The 18,685-nt window shown below is 50.5% G+C and overlaps 1 protein-coding gene across 1 annotated transcript in view; it reads right to left on the bottom strand.

The window, feature by feature from the left end:
• Positions 1 to 1,883: 1,883 nt before the first annotated feature.
• Positions 1,884 to 18,685, bottom strand: part of LOC142098078 (protein kinase C delta type-like) — a 33,440-nt gene continuing 16,638 nt past the window's right edge. The window contains exons 9-10 of the mRNA XM_075180550.1: positions 17,915 to 18,116; positions 1,884 to 3,005 (exon numbers count right to left, since the gene is read on the bottom strand). Coding sequence (XP_075036651.1) covers positions 17,952 to 18,116 — 165 coding nt within the window. The 3' untranslated portion in view covers positions 1,884 to 3,005; positions 17,915 to 17,951. The remainder of the gene's footprint in view (positions 3,006 to 17,914; positions 18,117 to 18,685) is intronic.

Raw genomic sequence — 18,685 nt, 5'->3', positions numbered from 1 at the left:
TACGAGGGGGGGCTGCGTTCGGCACCCACCTCCACCCCCCACGTCCTATTCGGGCCTGATGAATATTACTGCAGTACAGCCGCTTATAATGAAATAAAAGATATAAACCAATTATATCTGCACTGTTTATCATTTAAAAAAACGATCCTATATCTGTAGTAATTATACATTGCATATGATCCCTTTCAATTAATAAATAAATGGTGTCCTGCACTTTCATCTACTCCAATATTAATCGGATACGTGTGAGTATCAGCGCTTTCTTACATTTCAGACACATCTTCTATCTACTGTAATATCAAGCTATAACACACCACAACTAATTGTGACCAAATAAAATCTACATATAGCTGCTGTACAGCCATTAATAACAAAGTGAGGGGTTAAGACATAATTGGTTTATATCTTTTTCATTATTAGCGTTTGTACTGTAGTAATATTCATTTGGATATACATAAGTGGTGTGAAACAGTTTGATAGAAGATCAGTGTTTGAAATGTAGGACAGCACTGATCTTGCTATTCACACACATTTGATGAACATTGGAGCTGGTGAAAGAACACGTATACCATTTATTTAGCAATTGAAATGCACAGTTTTGTTTGAAAGCGGGTATACATACTATTAGAAGGTTAGATGCAGGTTGTTTTATGTTATTTCTGTATGTTTTAAGAACGTTTATTTGATTTATTCTAATTCCGATTACACCTGAATCCCGCTGATTGAAGTAGAGGATTGGTTAAGAGAGGTTTAAATACCCAGAGGAATGCTTTCTTTCCATTCCTTGAAAAAGATTGTGACAATTGAAACGTTGACATCAGGTTCGGAGATTAATTACCGCATAGATATTCTCAGATACAGTAAGCCGGCACCCCAGAGTCACCATCTAGCGGGAATTCATGTATTTTATTATATGCTGTTTTACCATCTATATATGGTAAGGATCCGTGTGTACTGATGTCCGGGATTGATTTTTAAGGAATGTATTTTGTTCGTCTATATTTTTATCTAGTTGTCATATTGGTAATAAAGCTCTATCAGTGATTTTATACCCTCCTAGATTATTTCTATTGGTGAATATATATTTTCCATAATCCGCTTATCGGGTTCTTTACCTTTACCATAGTTACCTCTGCAATAGTTAACTTACCAACATAAAATAAAGACACAGAGACTTGTTTTGGCAAAATGAAAGGTCAAAAATTTATTGAAAGATAACTATGCTGAAAGAGGTGGCAATTATAAGCAGACCAATCAGCCCTCAGGCCACACCTGTAAATTGTAATCTCTGTCCAAAATTATTTGGACAAGTCTAGGCTTTAAATGCCAATCTTCCCAATTTCGCACAGTAGCTGAGGCCCTCCCGCCTAAGCGGCGCTCTATGATCTGAAGGGTTATTCTGACTAATTGCCCAATCCCTTTAGGGGAGAGTGCCTACCACGCCTCAAATGTATCCAAATTGGCCACTGATTGGGTTGCTTACTGCCACTACTAACCTTTAATTATGAAAATCACTCGACATACAAGACAAACAAATACACACCCTGAGACTAAAAATAGGGACTGGGCGGGAGGGTAAACTCTCCAGAGGGCAAGAGGAAGTTAACTGCTCTTCCCTTATGTTATAAGCCTTCCTGCATATAAGCCTTCCCCCTACATCCCTTCTGATTGGCTGACTTACTTCCCACTACACCCAGCTAAGTTAACTCTTGCTATACCTACCTCATTTTTTTGACCTACATGCACCCTCAGCGTTTATATCACTTCCGGCTAATTCCAGCCCTCTGTTATTCTAAACCGCTTATTGGTTGATTTTTTTTTACCTTTACCATGGTTACCTCTGCAAGAGTTAACTTATCAACATAAAATAAAGACACAGAGACTTGTTTATATAAAAGGTCAGAAATTTATTAATAATACATAATACTTAAGGAAAAACACTACTACAGTCGCTCGCAATGCAGGGTGACCCATGCGGAGGTAAAACCGGAAACCCCAGGGTGCCACCAGCCAATCAGGCCCCCGAGGAAAAGAAATGGAAAAATCCCTCCGCGCCTCCTTTTAACAAGACAAGCAACGCATGTCATGGGTCAGCCTTACCAATTCGCATCAATTAAGCCTAGAGCGCAAAGGATGGCCTAACATACTGTCTAAAACACTTTGATCACCTAGCCAAGGCCATGCTATTCTGCTCCCCTGTCGCTACTGTAGCAACTCCTATTCTAAAAGAATGAGTCCCATAATCTGCTTTATTCAAATCGAACTTAGCAACACAATTCTTAAAGACAGAGGAAAACTGGAACTTTGTAAGGGGGTACCCATCACGATGCCTAAGCCAATTACCACCAGGGGCAGGGGCCATATCTCTATACAATCTTGTTAACTCAACCGGGCAAATACAATATCCTGACTACGATGCAAGCTAATCCTCCGCCCCCTACCCAACAGATCAGTCTTTGATCTATGGATCTTAGAAGCTATGCTGTCATTCTTTACCACAACATTCTTGTGAAGCAACCCCGAACCAATTGCCAATCTAGAGGAAGGAACAACTCACCTATTCTAAAAGAACTGAAAAAAGCCATTGCAAAAGCCACCCGAAACAATGCAGCCTCAAACTCATTGTCAGCAACTAACAAAACCACATTCATCAAACCTACTAACAATCCCTTGTCAATAGGTCTACACTTGTCTTCCACCGCAGAGGAGATTCTAGTCCCACCTCTTAAAGCTTTACGAACCAAAACATGCTTAGTAACATCGCGTTTACCTTTAAGCTGAAGAAAAAATGAAATACCTGACAGAGTCAACACCATACAGGGCTTAGATTTACCCGCCTGAAAACAATGCCACACAAAAGACAGGAATGCGCTGCTGCTCAGTCTTACCTCGAGCCTCCCTTGATTCACAAAACCCTTCCCAGGACTACCAAGCCTCCAGATATTTCTTCAAGGTGCCCGGTGCTACCGAATGTTTAGCGAGCTCCTTTATACCGGCCTTATAATCTGCCAGACAAAATCAGAGCATGAAACACCAACATCATTAGTATCGGGCTAGCAAACAAAACTTTCCATAGCCACAATAATAGGGAACAATTCCAGCAACAAGAGATTCCTTGTGAGACCCTGCTGCCGCCAAGAAAGAGGCCAGGATGCCACACACCACTCCCCGTCAAGGAAAGCACCAAACCCGGAAGAACCTGTAGCATCCGTAAACAATTGAAGCTCCACATTATTGGCAGCAGGCAAGGTCCACAAACAAACTCCATTGAAACTTTCCAAAAGCAAGTGCCACATAGCCAAATCGTCCCTAATTTCCTTTGATATCCTAACAAAATGACGGGCCCTTGGTTGCCTACCACCTGCCCTCCACCACTTATGTCTCTCTCTTTTGACCCTCCACCATCCCCATGGGCCGTTAGATATGGAAGGCCCCAAGCTGCAGCCCCCTCATGACAACCCGTTTCTGTTCTCACTTGAGTCACAATCTAGAGGGCCTCCTTTTACCCTTGGTCACGCCCCCCCATAAACGCACACGGAGAACGTGGCCCGGTTTCCCCACGAATGCCCCGGCAGGCCCCTACCATTGGACACAACTGGCCGTATTGCACACCAGCTCAAAACCCACAAACATCATCCACCCCTCCGGATCCTCCCAATCCTGGCCTTTTCCCCCCACCCATCTTTCAGAACCCACCCAGGTCCTCAGATACGGCCAGCAGGCACCGAACCTACCTGCGTCACGACATGGGAGACTCACTCGGCGATGCATCCAGTTGGGTTACCCCTTCCCAACCCCCAGTTCTCACCATTTGTACGAATCCCCTTCAAGGCTGTTCACAGCAAGATGGTTCCAGTCTTACCCGACCCTCAGCTAAACCTACCCCTACCCTCTATATCCGATTCAAGAATCTTTCCAGCCCTGGCTTTCACGGTGCCCATTTCTTCCCCGCACCAGATACAATCTGCTTTACAGACATTGTCACTATCACCAGGTCTGGATAGAGGAGTTACCTCTCTAACTGTTTCTCGAGATATGCTGAATGTTTCCTTTGTTTCAGTTTCTCAGGCTGTCATCAAAACAGCATACAGATGTCAGACCTGAGCCCAGTCAGGAACAGTCAGACGAGAGTAATCAGGAGTCCGCAGTGGCAGCAGCTTTGGCAGCGCAAGAAGCAAACATGGAAAGGCAAGCGGGGCAAGTGGGTGAGCATGAAATTCACACCATGCAGTCAACGCAAACACTCAGTCTACCTAGATCTACAACGAGTGAGGGCTCTTCAGGTTCAGAGCAGGGATCGTGCAAGCTTATCAGAATTTTAAACCAGCACTTTAAAGGAGCGAAGAGTTCATATAGAAGCGCAGATCCGAGAACTGTTAGTCCGGTAATATAAGGCGGACCCCTAGTTAAATGTGAAAACACGGTTCTTCTCACTTCAATTCGCCCTAGCGTAAGGAATAAGATTTGTAAAGGTTATAATGTGGATATGTTCTCTCTCACAGAAACGACGAGAAAGGAATCCATAGCAGCATGCTCCAAAGGAGGTATAGGCTTAGAGGCGTTTCGTTGTTTCCCTAACTGGTTAATAGGTTTTTGTATGTTTGCGGGATGCTACTTAGAGACCAGAACACAGGCCAACATAAACGTATGGCACTACCTTCACCTTATCACAAAAATGACCATCTGCGACGGTCTGATAATATGGCGTAGATACGATGAGAGTTTCCGCGAGAAGGTTTCGGATCAGTGAATGATCCCCTTTGCATTTAAAGATGTAGAGACATGGATGGCGCTTTATGAGACCTAGCGTATCAGACGCCCAAGCAACAGCGGACACCAGGTTTCCATCGGCGGTGAGGCACGGCCCTCCCTGGGTCTCCAGGAACTGCTGTTTTGCCTTTAACTCCACCATATGCTCTCGGGGAGACTCATGCAAGTATCAGCACACATGCTCGACCTGCCATGGGACTCACCCAGCGAAAGATTGCCCCAGGGGCTCAGGGAACATAGGCAGGGGTCACAATAACCCCGGAACCTCTGGGCAAGGCCCCGTCACCCATTAACATTCCAGCTTTGAACAGATGGCTGAATTTATTCCCCAATGCCTCCCAGTCTCACTTCCTAAAACAAAGCTTTTAAGATGGATTTTCAAATTCCCACATGTAGGGAGGTAAGAACGGTAGCATCAAAAAAAGCTTATTTGCTGCTGGACATATTGTTAGAAAGGTTTAGAAGGAAGTTGGATTGGGACGCATGATTGGTCCTTTTAAATCGCCTCCATTAGCCAATTTGGTAATTTCCCCAGTAGGTGTATTTCCTAAAAAGATCGAAGGAAAATCCACAGGGGCGCTCTGTCAATGACGCCATCGAGGTCAGCAATAGCTCGGTAGTTTATCAGCCTTTTGATGAGGCCCTTGCTATAGTCAGGCATTTTGAAAAGGAGACACAGCTGGCGAAGCTGGATATTGAATCTGCGTTTCGACTGCTGCCTCTCCACCCGAGTCATTCCATCTAATGGGTTTTAGGCTGCAAGACGGTTTCTTCATAGATAGGTGCCTTCCCATGGGGTGTTCAATCTCATGCACATTTTTTGAGATGTTCAGCTCCTTCCTGCACTGGTGTATCCAGGCCGGAACAGGCCACCAAGGGATAGGACACTACCTACATGACTTCTTGTTCATAGGCCCGTCACTATCTTCAGCATGTAGTGACACATTATCATCAGCTGAAGCTTTGTTTACGTATGTGGATCTCCCAATTGCTCATGATAAGACAGAAGGTCCCACAGCCCACTTTCAGCCCCTTTGAGGCCGCTTCGTCGTGCTCAGTCCCTTTTAGGCTCCTTTAATTTTGCCTGTCGTATCATCCCGATGGGTAGAATATTCTGTAGGAAGCTTTAGCTGGCGACGGCCGGCTTGGTTAAGCCAAACGCTAGGATCCAACACGCGAGAGAGTTAAAAAAAAGATTTGCGAATTTGGTCGGAATTTCTGCAAAGTTTTAATAGAATTCGTATATGGCCTGCCCCTGTTGTTTCCAGTTCAACCCTAAGCTGTACACGGATGCCTCTGGTGCCATCGCTTTATTTCAGGGAAATTGGTGGGCCGCCGAGTGGCCTGCATCTTGGGAAAACAATGTGCTTGTATCGAATTTGCTAGTTTTAGAACTATTCTCCATACTAGATTCTCTGGAGCTGCGGGCCCATAAGTTAAGAGGTGGAAACGTAGAATTTTGGTGAGACAACCTCTGGGTGGTGCAAGCAATTAACAGCCAAACTGCTGACTCGTTACCAGCAGTCAATTTACTGCAGAAACTAATCTTGCACTGTCACTCACAATCACATTTCGTGCACGTCATTTCCCCGGTGCAGAGAACGTAATAGCTGACTCCCTTTCGCTGTTCAACTGGCATTGCTTTAGTGAGCTAGCCCCTCATGCGCAACTAACCGGTACCCCTTGCCCTTCTTATGTTTGGCAGATGGTCGAACCGGCGCAAGACAACAGAATTTTCCTTGGACAACACCACCAAGAGGACGTACCGTTCAGCATGATGCCAATGGGTAAATTGGGTAGGCGACAGGGTGATGTCCCCCCAACAACAACAAGGTGACATATGCGATTTCATGTGGTTCAGATAAATGATGGTGTTTCTAAAACCTCCATGGCCATGACACTAGCAGGAATTTCTTTTATATCACAGTTACACAATAGGTTTGAACCCACAAAATCATTCCTCATATCCAAAGCCCTTAAAGGCTGGGCAAAGAGCCGTCCCACAGTTCAGGATAAAAGAAGACCCATTGATAATGAGATACTCAAGCAAATCATTGGTGTATTGCCAGTCAACTAATTAATTCAAAGCCCTTCTCTTTAGCGTAGCTTTTCCCTCGTTTTCGATCGTGCCATCCGTGTATGTGAGCTAGTTGCTCAGTCCAAAGATAGTCAAGGTGCAGTCTTGCTAGCTAGGAACATGGTTAGCGTTTAAGGGAAGCATCAAAAACCTTTAATTCAGCTTATTTGCTTCCGGACATATTGTTTGAAAAGGTTCAGAAGAAAGTCCGATTGGGATGCATGGTTGGTCCTTTTAAATCGACTCCATTAGCCAATTTGGTAATTTCCCCTGTAGTTGTAGTTCCTAATAAGATCGAAGGAAAATTCTGTCTAATTCAGCATCTTTCCCATCCACAGGGGCGCTCTGTCAATGATGCCATCGAGGTCAGCAATACCTCGGTAGTTTATCAGCCTTTTGATGAGGCCCTTGCTTTAGTCAGGCATTTTGGAAAGGGGACATAGCTGGCGAAGCTGAATAATGAATCTGCGTTTCGACTGCTGTCTCTCCACCCCGAGTCATTCCATTTAATGGGTTTTAGGCTGCCAGACGGTTTCTTCATAGATAGTTGCCTTCCCATGGGGTGTTCGATCTCATGCACATTTTTTGAGATGTTCAGCTCCTTCCTGCACTGGTGTATCCATGCTGGAACAGGCCACCAAGGGATAGGACACTACCTAGATGACTTCTTGTTCATAGGCCCAGCACTATCTTCGGCATGTAGTGACACATTATCATCAGCTCAAACTTTGGTCAAGTATATGGGTATCCCAATTGCTAATGATAAGACGGATGGTCCCACAATCCGCTTGTCTTATTTGGGCAATAAGATTGACACAGATCCCGGGTGCTGCAGGTTACCTATGGATAAGGTAAAGAAGCTAACAGATTTAATTGGGGAGACACTTTCAGCCCCTTTGAGGCCTCTTCATCGCGTTCAGTCCCTTTTAGGCTCCTTAATTTTGCCTGTTGCAACATCTCCTGCCAAGGACCCCTTGGCTGGCTTTCAGTGGTCGCCAATGTCGAGTCCAGGAGGGGCGCAACCGCCTCATCAGCCCAAATTTAACACCAGTCTATAGTAAAGGAGTTTACTCCTGGGAGCAGTGGGCAATGGTATGACCTTCCATTGTTTGGCTTTGCGTTTTGCCTGCTGTCTTCTCTGCTCTCACCGCCAATTCTGGTTTCACTTAACTAAAAATAAACTATTACCTTTTGCCAAGTTATAAGTTGTATGTGTGGAGGACTTACCTGTCCGGGGCCGTCGTCGTCCCTCGGGTGGCGGTTCCCTCGGTTCAGCCGGGACGGTGAGCCAATCAGGGCTCACCTCCCGGCCATTTCAAAAGGAAGAATGGCGGCGGGCCAATCCGGACCCGCCATGTCGTCACGTGGCGTCGCGCCGACGCTACGTGATGACGTTAGCGTGGCGCCGACGCGCGCACCGCCATGTTCAGTTCGTCGGCGGAGAGAGCAGGAAGAGGACGTGTCGCGGAGAGCTGCGGGATCAAGACAAGAAGAGAAGACAGCGGAGACCAGCAGTGGCGGCACAGAGCCCTTGTTAGGGCTAAGAGCGCCTCTGCTGCCTGAAGACCAGCGTGATCAAGACAAGAAGCCGGCGACAGAGCGTGGAAGCAGCGGCAGACGGGGAAGGAGTCCAGGAGAAGCTCCCCGAAGACAGCACCAGGTAAGGCCCTTGCCAGGCAACTCCTCTCCCGGGCCCACGCCCGCAGCACACTAAATAAAGTCGGGCACTAGGCCCGTGGGCACAGTCGGGCACAAGGCCCGTTGGCACGGTAAATTAGGGGCACAAGGCCCAGGGACCTGGGCACTAGGTCCCTTACTATTTAGTGGGCCAGTAGGCCATAATTTTTGTAAAGGGGACAAGCCCCTGTTAGTTAAGACAGGGGGCGTAGAGCCCCAGGTGTACAAGGGCACAAGGCCCTTAGGTAGTTAGTGGCTTAGAGGCCATAGGAAGGCCACAGGGCCTGGTGAGGCGCTGGTAGTCCATAGGCTATAAAGGGCACAAGGCCCTAGTAGATAGCTAGGGAGGCCACAGGCCTCGGTAGGCAGGGGGCTAGGACCCCTAAGTAGCAGGGCACAAGGCCCTAGTTAGTGGGCTCAGAGCCCTGAGGTAGAGAGGGGGCTGAGGCCCATTAATCAGAGTATAAGGCTCTGTGTATCTGGGCAGAGTCCCCTGGTGTGAAGGGCAGAAGGCCCTGGTGGTGATGAGGTAGAGGCGTGGGAGCCTCGTGAGTGTAGGCGCGGTCCTGTGTGAGGTGAGCACACGTAGTTAGGAGGTACAGTAGAGCGGAGGCTCCTGTGGTGCTGTAGCAACCTGCTGGTTGGCTAACAGCGGTGTGCTCTGGTAAGTAGCTTACAAAGTACTGTATATTGTATTCTGTCTGTGAGGCGGGTATTGCTGAATTACAGTATTTTGGGTGTGCTATGTAATTGTGTCCAGGGGCAAGACGTCAGGCCCCCATTAAAGGTAGGCTCTTGTTCCTGTGGTTTCCTGTGCTAACCCGTGCTGTGGGGACAAGTGTAGTTACCAGCATACACATAGTTAGGGGAGAACACACGTAGTTTTCCTGTCCCTTAGGTCCCCGGGGTCACACTGGTACCCAGAGGGGGTGGCTGAGTGAGTTGGTGGCAGTGCAGCACACCTTGAGGCAGTTCCAGGGGCGGCCGTGGTTCTGATCAAGGGTCCTCAAGGCCGGTTCCGTGCAGGTGGACCTGTGGTTCCGGACGTAGGGACACGTGTGAGATACCCGAGTACAGGCAGTCGGGCGGTTCAGTTCGATCGGCTGTTCCGTGCGGCAGTCGGCCCGCGGGTTAGTGTGCTGTTCCACTGAGCCTCAGCCGGGCTTAAAGAACCGGTCCTTAGGGTCTGTGGGTGACCCCATAGCAAGAAGGCAGCTTCTTGGTATGACCTGGGTGAGGGGGTTAGGAACCGCCCTCCGGTTTAGTCCGTGAACACCGGCTGGTGTTCCCCGTAGTGTGTAAGTGAGCAGTTCCGTTAGTGCACCACACCTAGTTAGTCATAGTGGTTTGACTTAGTTGCGTTGCCGACCATTAGAACGTTGTTAGGGTCGGGTCGCTGTTGTAGTCAGTCCAGTTTTGTGGGTGCCATTTTAGTCTCACTGAGAGCGTAGAGGGAGGCTGTGTGTTCTTGTCGTCCGCAGGAGTCGGGAAGGCGCAGAGGGACCGGATCGGAAGTGGGAGTGTCCCGGTGAGTATCACGCTCGATTCCTCCTTTCGGTTAGGCCCTCACCGCAGGTGTGTGAGGTACTTGAGGCGGGATTAGTCCTCGGACTAGTCTTGGTCTTCAGTGCCTGTAGTCCCCCCGCGTCTTGGCAAGAACAAAGTGAGGAGGCGGCAAGTGAGCTTGGACTGACCGTGTCCTTGTTCTTTGCCGTAGTCTCGGACAGCCCTTACTTGGTAGGCTCGGTTTAACTGTGTTTTCCCTCCTAGGTGTTACCTGCGGGCGTCCGGAGAAACCCCAATCAGGGACCGAGGTAGGATCCAGTCATCCACGCGGATCGTGGTAAATTCGGAGGTATTAGGAGTTAGTCGCCCTGTGAGGCACATCTCCGATAGGGACCTTACATTTTGGCGTAGTCGGCAGGATCCGCGTTTGTGATGACGGATTCACAACAAACCACGCCTCGCGCCGAGCGCAGCCAGCCTAATGTGATGGCTGTGGGTGCCGCGTTGTCCCACTTGCCGAAGTTCGATGGAAAGAATCTTGCTTTCGCTGACTGGCAGGAACGGCTACATGGCACTGCCCGGTTGTATCATATCACCGGTGCCATGAAGGTGGAGCTGGCTCTGAACGCCCTGGAAGGGGATGCCAGGAAGACGGTTCTTCTTCGACCCAAACCAAATAGGGACACCTTGGACGCCATCTTCAAAATCTTGGAAGAATTGTACGGTGACACCTCCTCTGTGGCAGTGCTGAGGAAGAGGTTCTTCGGGCGTGTGCAAAGGGAGGACGAGAGTCTGACCCAGTTTGGCAACGCTCTCCTAGAATTGGCGAGAGAACTCTGGAAGAGAGACCCACGGGGGTCGGCCGCCATGGGAGACTCAGATGTGCTACTGCGAGACCAATTTGCCATGGGGCTCTGGAACGTGCCGCTCCGGCACATTCTACTGGACAAGGTGCGGGATAAACCTGGCCTGGCGTTCCAGGAAATACAAGCAGAGGCTGTGTCCCGGGATAGAGATGATCACTACGGGCCTTATGCGGTAGCGCCACAGCAGGTCCTTCTCACCAGTAGTCTGTCCGAAGCAGAGGCCCACCCGTTGGAGAGTTGTGTGAAAGATCTAAAGGAAGCTCTCTTAGCCATGAAGGAGGGAGTCGCCCAATTGCGGCAGGAAGTCCGTCGGCCGAGGGATCGCCGAGGTGAAGGGGGACCTATAGAGGAACTAAGAAGCGCCCCCAGGTCACAGCAAGGCCCAAGACCGGCCGTTCGCTGCTGGAGATGCCAACGCGTGGGACATTATGCCCGTAACTGTCCCGAACCTCCAAACCAGGCACCGTTAAACTAGAGTCCCTCGCGGTGAAGGGGCCACCCGCAGGGGAGATGGGGGCAAACCCCAACTTCACCAACTCGGCTGATTTGGTGGGGGAGTGCCCTACAGTAGTAGCCACGTTAGGGGGTAAACCACAGCAGTGCCTGCTAGACACGGGGTCTCAGGTGACCACTATGTCGGAGCGGTGTTTCCTGGAAAACTACGCTCACCTGCAGAAGAGCCGGGCCCAAACGTGGATTAAGCTGACCGCCGCCAACAATTTGCCCATCCCTGTCGTGGGAGTAGTCTGGTTGGAAATTGAAGTATGCGGACAGACCTTGGGAAAGAAGGGCATTCTGGTGGTTGGTGGAGAGGAGCTTCGTCATGGCCCGGTGATCCTGGGGATGAACGCCCTACAGAATTTGGATCAGGCCTTATTCCACGCCAAAGGGCCTCGATACTGGAGAGAGTTGGACGTACCCCGGCCCGTGCAGCGGGTTTTCCAGAGGATGGTACGACGGTGTGATGAAGAACCGACTGAGTTGGGACTGGAGCTCCTTGGCTACCTACGGACCAACTATCGACAGACGGTGGAAGTACCCCCTGGTCAGGAGGTGCTGCAATATTTGGAGGTGAGGACAAACCGGAGATTAGAGGGAAGAGTGGTGCTGGTGGAACCGGTCAGTTCGGAACGAACAGCGGAAGGACCGCTTGTTGCCCGTGCGTTGGCCAGGGTACATCGAGGAAGGGTACCCGTGCGGTTATGTAATGTGCAGGACCATACTCAGACGATGGGTCCTGGTACGACTGTCGCTCGAGTTATCGCCGTGGAAGCAGAACAGATTGGAGATGACCGGCAGATACTTCTCAAACCCGCGTCAGAACAACAAGGGGGCTTGGCGGTCCAGGTGGAATGTGACGATAGCCTGTCCCGTGAATGGAACGGCAACACCATTTTGGAACAAATGGATGTTTCCTTGGAAGGGATCGAGCCCCGGGATGTTACCCGGCTACAGCAGATATTGTGGGCCAGACAGAAAGTTTTCTCCCGAAGTGAGGAGGATTTTGGGTACACGGAGGAACTGGAACATAATATCCGTACCGGAGACAGTCTGCCCATTAGGGAGAGATATCGGCCGATCCGGCCCAAGTTGTACCAAGAGGTCAAGCTGATGATTAGGCAGATGTTGGATAGCCACGTGATTACCGAAAGTAAGAGCCCGTGGGCAGCTCCTATCGTCTTAGTACGGAAGAAAGATGGCGCCATCAGGTTCTGTGTGGACTATCGGCGGTTGAATAGCTGTACTGTCCGCGACGCGTATCCATTGCCCAGGATTGAGGAATCGCTAGCTGCGCTAGGGAAGGCGAGATATTTCTCCACTCTGGATCTTGCCAGCGGATACTGGCAAGTACCAGTGGCTGCAGAGGACCGGCAGAAGACGGCCTTCATCACGCCAATGGGTCTGTTTGAGTTCTGTAGGATGCCTTTTGGTCTCACTAATGCTCCCGCCACCTTCCAACGGTTAATGGAGAGATGTCTGGGAAACCTGAACTTCGACGTTCTTCTGATCTATTTGGATGATATCATCATATTCACTCCCACGGTCAAGGAACATCTGGATCGACTCGACGTCGTCCTACAGCGCTTGGAGAAATTCGGCCTGAAGTTGAAGCCGCGAAAGTGTCATCTTCTGAAATCTCGGTTGGAATACCTGGGACATATTGTGTCCCGGGATGGGGTGAGCCCCACTCCGGATAAGGTTTCTGCGGTGTTGGACTGGAAGATCCCTCGAACGGTGACGGAACTGAGAGCATTTCTGAGGTTAGTGGGCTACTATCGGAGATTCATCAAAGACTTCGCGAAGGTGGCTGGCCCGCTGAACGAATTGTTGAGGGGAGTTGCCACTACGGCTAAGAATCAAGCCATAGCCTGGGGAGACGCTCAGGAAAAGGCTTTCGCGGAGCTCAAAGAAGACCTGACGACGGCTCCGGTGTTGGCGTATGCTGACTTCGAAAAGCCCTTAGTTCTGTATACCGATGGAAGTCTCAAGGGCCTGGAGGCCGTGCTAGCACAAGTCCAAGACGGCATAGAACGGGTCATTGCCTATGGAAGCCGGAGTCTGCGGGATTCGGATAGAAACCCCGATAATTACAGTTCCTTTAAGCTGGAGTTGCTAGCAGTGGTTTGGGCAGTAACCGAGAAGTTCACGGAATACTTGACCGGCGCTGAGTTCGACATAGTGACCGACCACAATCCCTTGGCTTACTTGGGCACGGCCAAGTTAGGGGCGCCGGAACAGCGCTGGATGGCTCGGTTGGCCAAGTTCGGATATAAGATCCAGTATCGACCCGGAAAGGCTAATGGAAATGCGGATGCGTTGTCCCGTTTTTCCCTGCAAGGGCCGGAGGGGCCTAGTGAGGAGGACAGAGAAGGGGAAGAGATCCCGGATCTGACCCAGTTGACATCTCCTGTCTGTGCTCTGAGTGTGCCCAAGACGAACGTAGATTGGGCCGAATGGCAGGCTCAGGATGCTCCATTGCGGTGTGTCCGCCGATGGAAGCAACAGGGACATTGGCCCTCTAGTGAAGAACGGCGTCGACTGTCTATAGCCGGACGAAGGCTATTGAACAGATGGGATCAACTGACAGTGAGGGAAGGGGTGCTAGTTCGGCGAGCCTACCTGGAGCAAGAGCTCCGTCCTGTATGGCAGGTGGTGGTGCCTGAGTCCATGGCGCGGGACTTGGTACTGGAAGCTCATGAACAAGGCGCTCATCTCGGGGCGGCCAAGACCCATCAATGTCTACGCAGGCAGTACTGCGTACCTGGCGCCAAGGCGTTGGCGGAAGAGGTCTGCCGAGCCTGTCCACGATGTGGGGTAAGTAAGGCTGGGGAGCAGCATGCGCCCGTGCAAACCATCCAGACGGGGCGACCCTTGGAGCTGCTTATGATTGATTACGTCCTGGTTGGGGAGTCAAGTAGTGGTCATAGCTACGCGTTGGTCATGACAGACCACTTTACTAAGTTCACCGTCGTCGTGCCCACACGAAACCAGACTGCGGAGGCAGCTACGCGCGCCATTGTGGAGCACTTCATTTGGAGATATGGGTGCCCGGAGCGGATTCACTCGGATCAGGGAGCCTGTTTTCAGGGACGCCTCATGGAAGGTCTGTGTGACACTTATGGGGTACAGAAGTCCCGGACCACTCCTTATCACCCTCAAGGTAATGGCGCCTGTGAAAGGTTCAATCGGACCTTGCTGCAAATGCTCAGGGCTCTGGAGGCTGGGCAAAAGAACCGCTGGCCGGAGTTCGTGCAGGACTTGGTGTGGGTATACAATAACCGGGTACATAGTACCACCGGTTATACCCCATACTTTCTTTTGTTTGGGCGGCCTGGAAGGGAGTGGCGTGATTTGGAGTTGTCTGTCCCCGAAGAAGCGGACAGTTGGACTCCCAGCAGCTGGGTGACCGAGCAGAGGAGGAAGCTGAAGATTGCCGGGGACGTGGTTAGGGGGCAGCTACGGTCCAAAGTCCATCACGGACCAACCAACAGCACGGCTTCTCCCTTCGTAGTGGGTCAGCGAGTACTGGTAAGAGTTAAGAGGCCCGGAAATAAACTCAGCGATCGGTGGGAAGTGTTGCCACATGTAGTACAACGGCGCATGGCTCCTGACCTTCCTTTGTATGAGGTGGGTCCTGCGGAAGGGACTGGAAGACCGCGGGTGCTGCATCGGAATATGTTACGTCCCTGTGGTTTTCTGGATTTGCCTTCCGACGTCCCGGAGAGAAGTGAGCCAGATCTCATACCCGCCCCGACGGGGGTGGATTGGTGGGCACCAACGACCACCGAGGACGTTGTTACTCCGGATTCTACTCCAGTGAACATGGACCTTCCGACACCGCCGCTTCAACCTAGAAGATCGCAGCGACCGAACTTGGGCCAGCCTGGAGAACGGTATACTGACCCGAATTTCGTGTGGACCAGGGTTTTGTCGGCAGGGACTGCCGACATTAAAACGGGGGGAAATGTGGAGGACTTACCTGTCCGGGGCTGTCGTCGTCCCTCGGGCGGCGGTTCCCTCGGTTCAGCCGGGACGGTGAGCCAATCAGGGCTCACCTCCCGGCCATTTCAAAAGGAAGAATGGCGGCGGGCCAATCCGGACCCGCCATGTCGTCACGTGGCGTTGCGCCAACGCTACGTGATGACGTTAGCGCGGCGCCGACTATTTAAGTCGGCGCGCGCGCCGCCATGTTCAGTTCGTCGGCGGAGAGAGCAGGAAGAGGACGTGTCGCGGAGAGCTGCGGGATCAAGACAAGAAGAGAAGACAGCTGAGACCAGCAGTGGCGGCAGAGAGCCCTTGTTAGGGCTAAAAGCGCCTCTGCTGCCTGAAGACCGGCGTGATCAAGACAAGAAGCCGGCGGCAGAGCGTGGAAGCAGCGGCAGACGGGGAAGGAGTCCAGGAGAAGCTCCCCGAAGACAGCACCAGGTAAGGCCCTTGCCAGGCAACTCCTCTCCCGGGCCCACGCCCGCAGCACACTAAATAAAATCGGGCACTAGGCCCGTGGGCACAGTCGGGCACAAGGCCCGTTGGCACGGTAAATTAGGGGCACAAGGCCCAGGGACCTGGGCACTAGGTCCCTTACTATTTAGTGGGCCAGTAGGCCATAATTTTTGTAAAGGGGACAAGCCCCTGTTAGTTAAGACAGGGGGCGTAGAGCCCCAGGTGTACAAGGGCACAAGGCCCTTAGGTAGTTAGTGGCTTAGAGGCCATAGGAAGGCCACAGGGCCTGGTGAGGTGCTGGTAGTCCATAGGCTATAAAGGGCACAAGGCCCTAGTAGATAGCTAGGGAGGCCACAGGCCTCGGTAGGCAGGGGGCTAGGACCCCTAAGTAGCAGGGCACAAGGCCCTAGTTAGTGGGCTCAGAGCCCTGAGGTACAGAGGGGGCTGAGGCCCATTAATCAGAGTATAAGGCTCTGTGTATCTGGGCAGAGTCCCCTGGTGTGAAGGGCAGAAGGCCCTGGTGGTGATGAGGTAGAGACGTGGGAGCCTCGTGAGTGTAGGCGCGGTCCTGTGTGAGGTGAGCACACGTAGTTAGGAGGTACAGTAGAGCGGAGGCTCCTGTGGTGCTGTAGCAACCTGCTGGTTGGCTAACAGCGGTGTGCTCTGGTAAGTAGCTTACAAAGTACTGTATATTGTATTCTGTCTGTGAGGCGGGTATTGCTGAATTACAGTATTTTGGGTGTGCTATGTAATTGTGTCCAGGGGCAAGACGTCAGGCCCCCATTAAAGGTAGGCTCTTGTTCCTGTGGTTTCCTGTGCTAACCCGTGCTGTGGGGACAAGTGTAGTTACCAGCATACACATAGTCAGGGGAGAACACACGTAGTTTTCCTGTCCCTTAGGTCTCCGGGGTCACACTGGTACCCAGAGGGGGTGGCTGAGTGAGTTGGTGGCAGTGCAGCACACCTTGAGGCAGTTCCAGGGGCGGCCGTGGTTCTGATCAGGGGTCCTCAAGGCCGGTTCCGTGCAGGTGGACCTGTGGTTCCGGACGTAGGGACACGTGTGAGATACCCGAGTACAGGCAGTCGGGCGGTTCAGTTCGATCGGCTGTTCCGTGCGGCAGTCAGCCCGCGGGTTAGTGTGCTGTTCCACTGAGCCTCAGCCGGGCTTAAAGAACCGGTCCTTAGGGTCTGTGGGTGACCCCATAGCAAGAAGGCAGCTTCTTGGTATGACCTGGGTGAGGGGGTTAGGAACCGCCCTCCGGTTTAGTCCGTGAACACCGGCTGGTGTTCCCCGTAGTGTGTAAGTGAGCAGTTCCGTTAGTGCACCACACCTAGTTAGTCATAGTGGTTTGACTTAGTTGCGTTGCCGACCATTAGAACGTTGTTAGGGTCGGGTCGCTGTTGTAGTCAGTCCAGTTTTGTGGGTGCCATTTTAGTCTCACTGAGAGCGTAGAGGGAGGCTGTGTGTTCTTGTCGTCCGCAGGAGTCGGGAAGGCGCAGAGGGACCGGATCGGAAGTGGGAGTGTCCCGGTGAGTATCACGCTCGATTCCTCCTTTCGGTTAGGCCCTCACCGGCAGGTGTGTGAGTTACTTGAGGCGGGATTAGTCCTCGGACTAGTCTTGGTCTTCAGTGCCTGTAGTCCCCCGCGTCTTGGCAAGAACAAAGTGAGGAGGCGGCAAGTGAGCTTGGACTGACCGTGTCCTTGTTCTTTGCCGTAGTCTCGGACAGCCCTTACTTGGTAGGCTCGGTTTAACTGTGTTTTCCCTCTTAGGTGTTACCTGCGGGCGTCCGGAGAAACCCCAATCAGGGACCGAGGTAGGATCCAGTCATCCACGCGGATCGTGGTAAATTCGGAGGTTTTAGGAGTTAGTCGCCCTGTGAGGCACATCTCCGATAGGGACCTTACATATGTGTGGTTATTCTTAATTTAAAGTTCTAAGAATTACTTTCTTATTATTACTTATTATTTCTTATTATTACTTATTATTATTACTTAGGTTAAGTACATGGGTTAAGACATATGACTTATGCAGTTTATAGACATGAACATTCATAAAATATATAAATTGTATATACTTATATAGAGAAACCATCACTCTAACCAGCATTGCTCTCATCTCGGGCTCGTTGCCATTGGGAGCGTTTTCCAATTGGAGGTCACAAATGTGAACCCTCTAAATATGGCCTGGTCCTTGGCTGCTATTGATGGTCTCTGGGCTTCTGCTTTCTCCATCCAGTTTAAATCCATCTCTCTGGAGGGTGAGTGTGTGATCGTTACCTATAGAAAAGCAAAACAAAAGTGTACTTTAGCTATAACTGTATTTTTATTTAGGAGATACAGAAATTATTTATGATGCTGCCAATTGTTCTTTTTTGAGCAGTTTGGGTCTGATTCATCATTGGACGCATCTTGGGCCTGAGTTATTAAGGAAAGTAAGGCAAGAAAAAGGAGTAAATGTTCTCCGGGACAAACCATGTTACAATGAAAGGGGTGCAAATTAATTTATTGTTTTGGACATAAGAATAATACTGGCTGTTTTTTCATCTAGCACACAAATACTTGATAGCTTTATTTTAACACTGAAATTTAAAGTTGAACTAGGACATGCCCCATCCCAACTATAAATCTGTACCTACATTTTAAATTTACCTCCCCCTCCAATGCAACATGGATTTTCCCAGGTGCAACGTTACTCCTTTTTTATGCTTTGCCCTTAATGACTCAGGTCAGAAGAGTTTATTTAGAGGAAAGCAGCATATATTTATTAGAGATGCTCACTGACCCCCGTGAACTGGTTTTGGTTTTGGTTTTGGATCTGGATTAGCTTTGTGTTTTGATTTTGGTTT

The sequence above is a fragment of the Mixophyes fleayi genome, chromosome 7 (genome assembly GCF_038048845.1).
Source record: "Mixophyes fleayi isolate aMixFle1 chromosome 7, aMixFle1.hap1, whole genome shotgun sequence".
NCBI classification, from domain to species: Eukaryota; Metazoa; Chordata; class Amphibia; order Anura; family Limnodynastidae; genus Mixophyes; species Mixophyes fleayi.
This window is presented reverse-complemented; position numbering and strand designations above follow the sequence as displayed.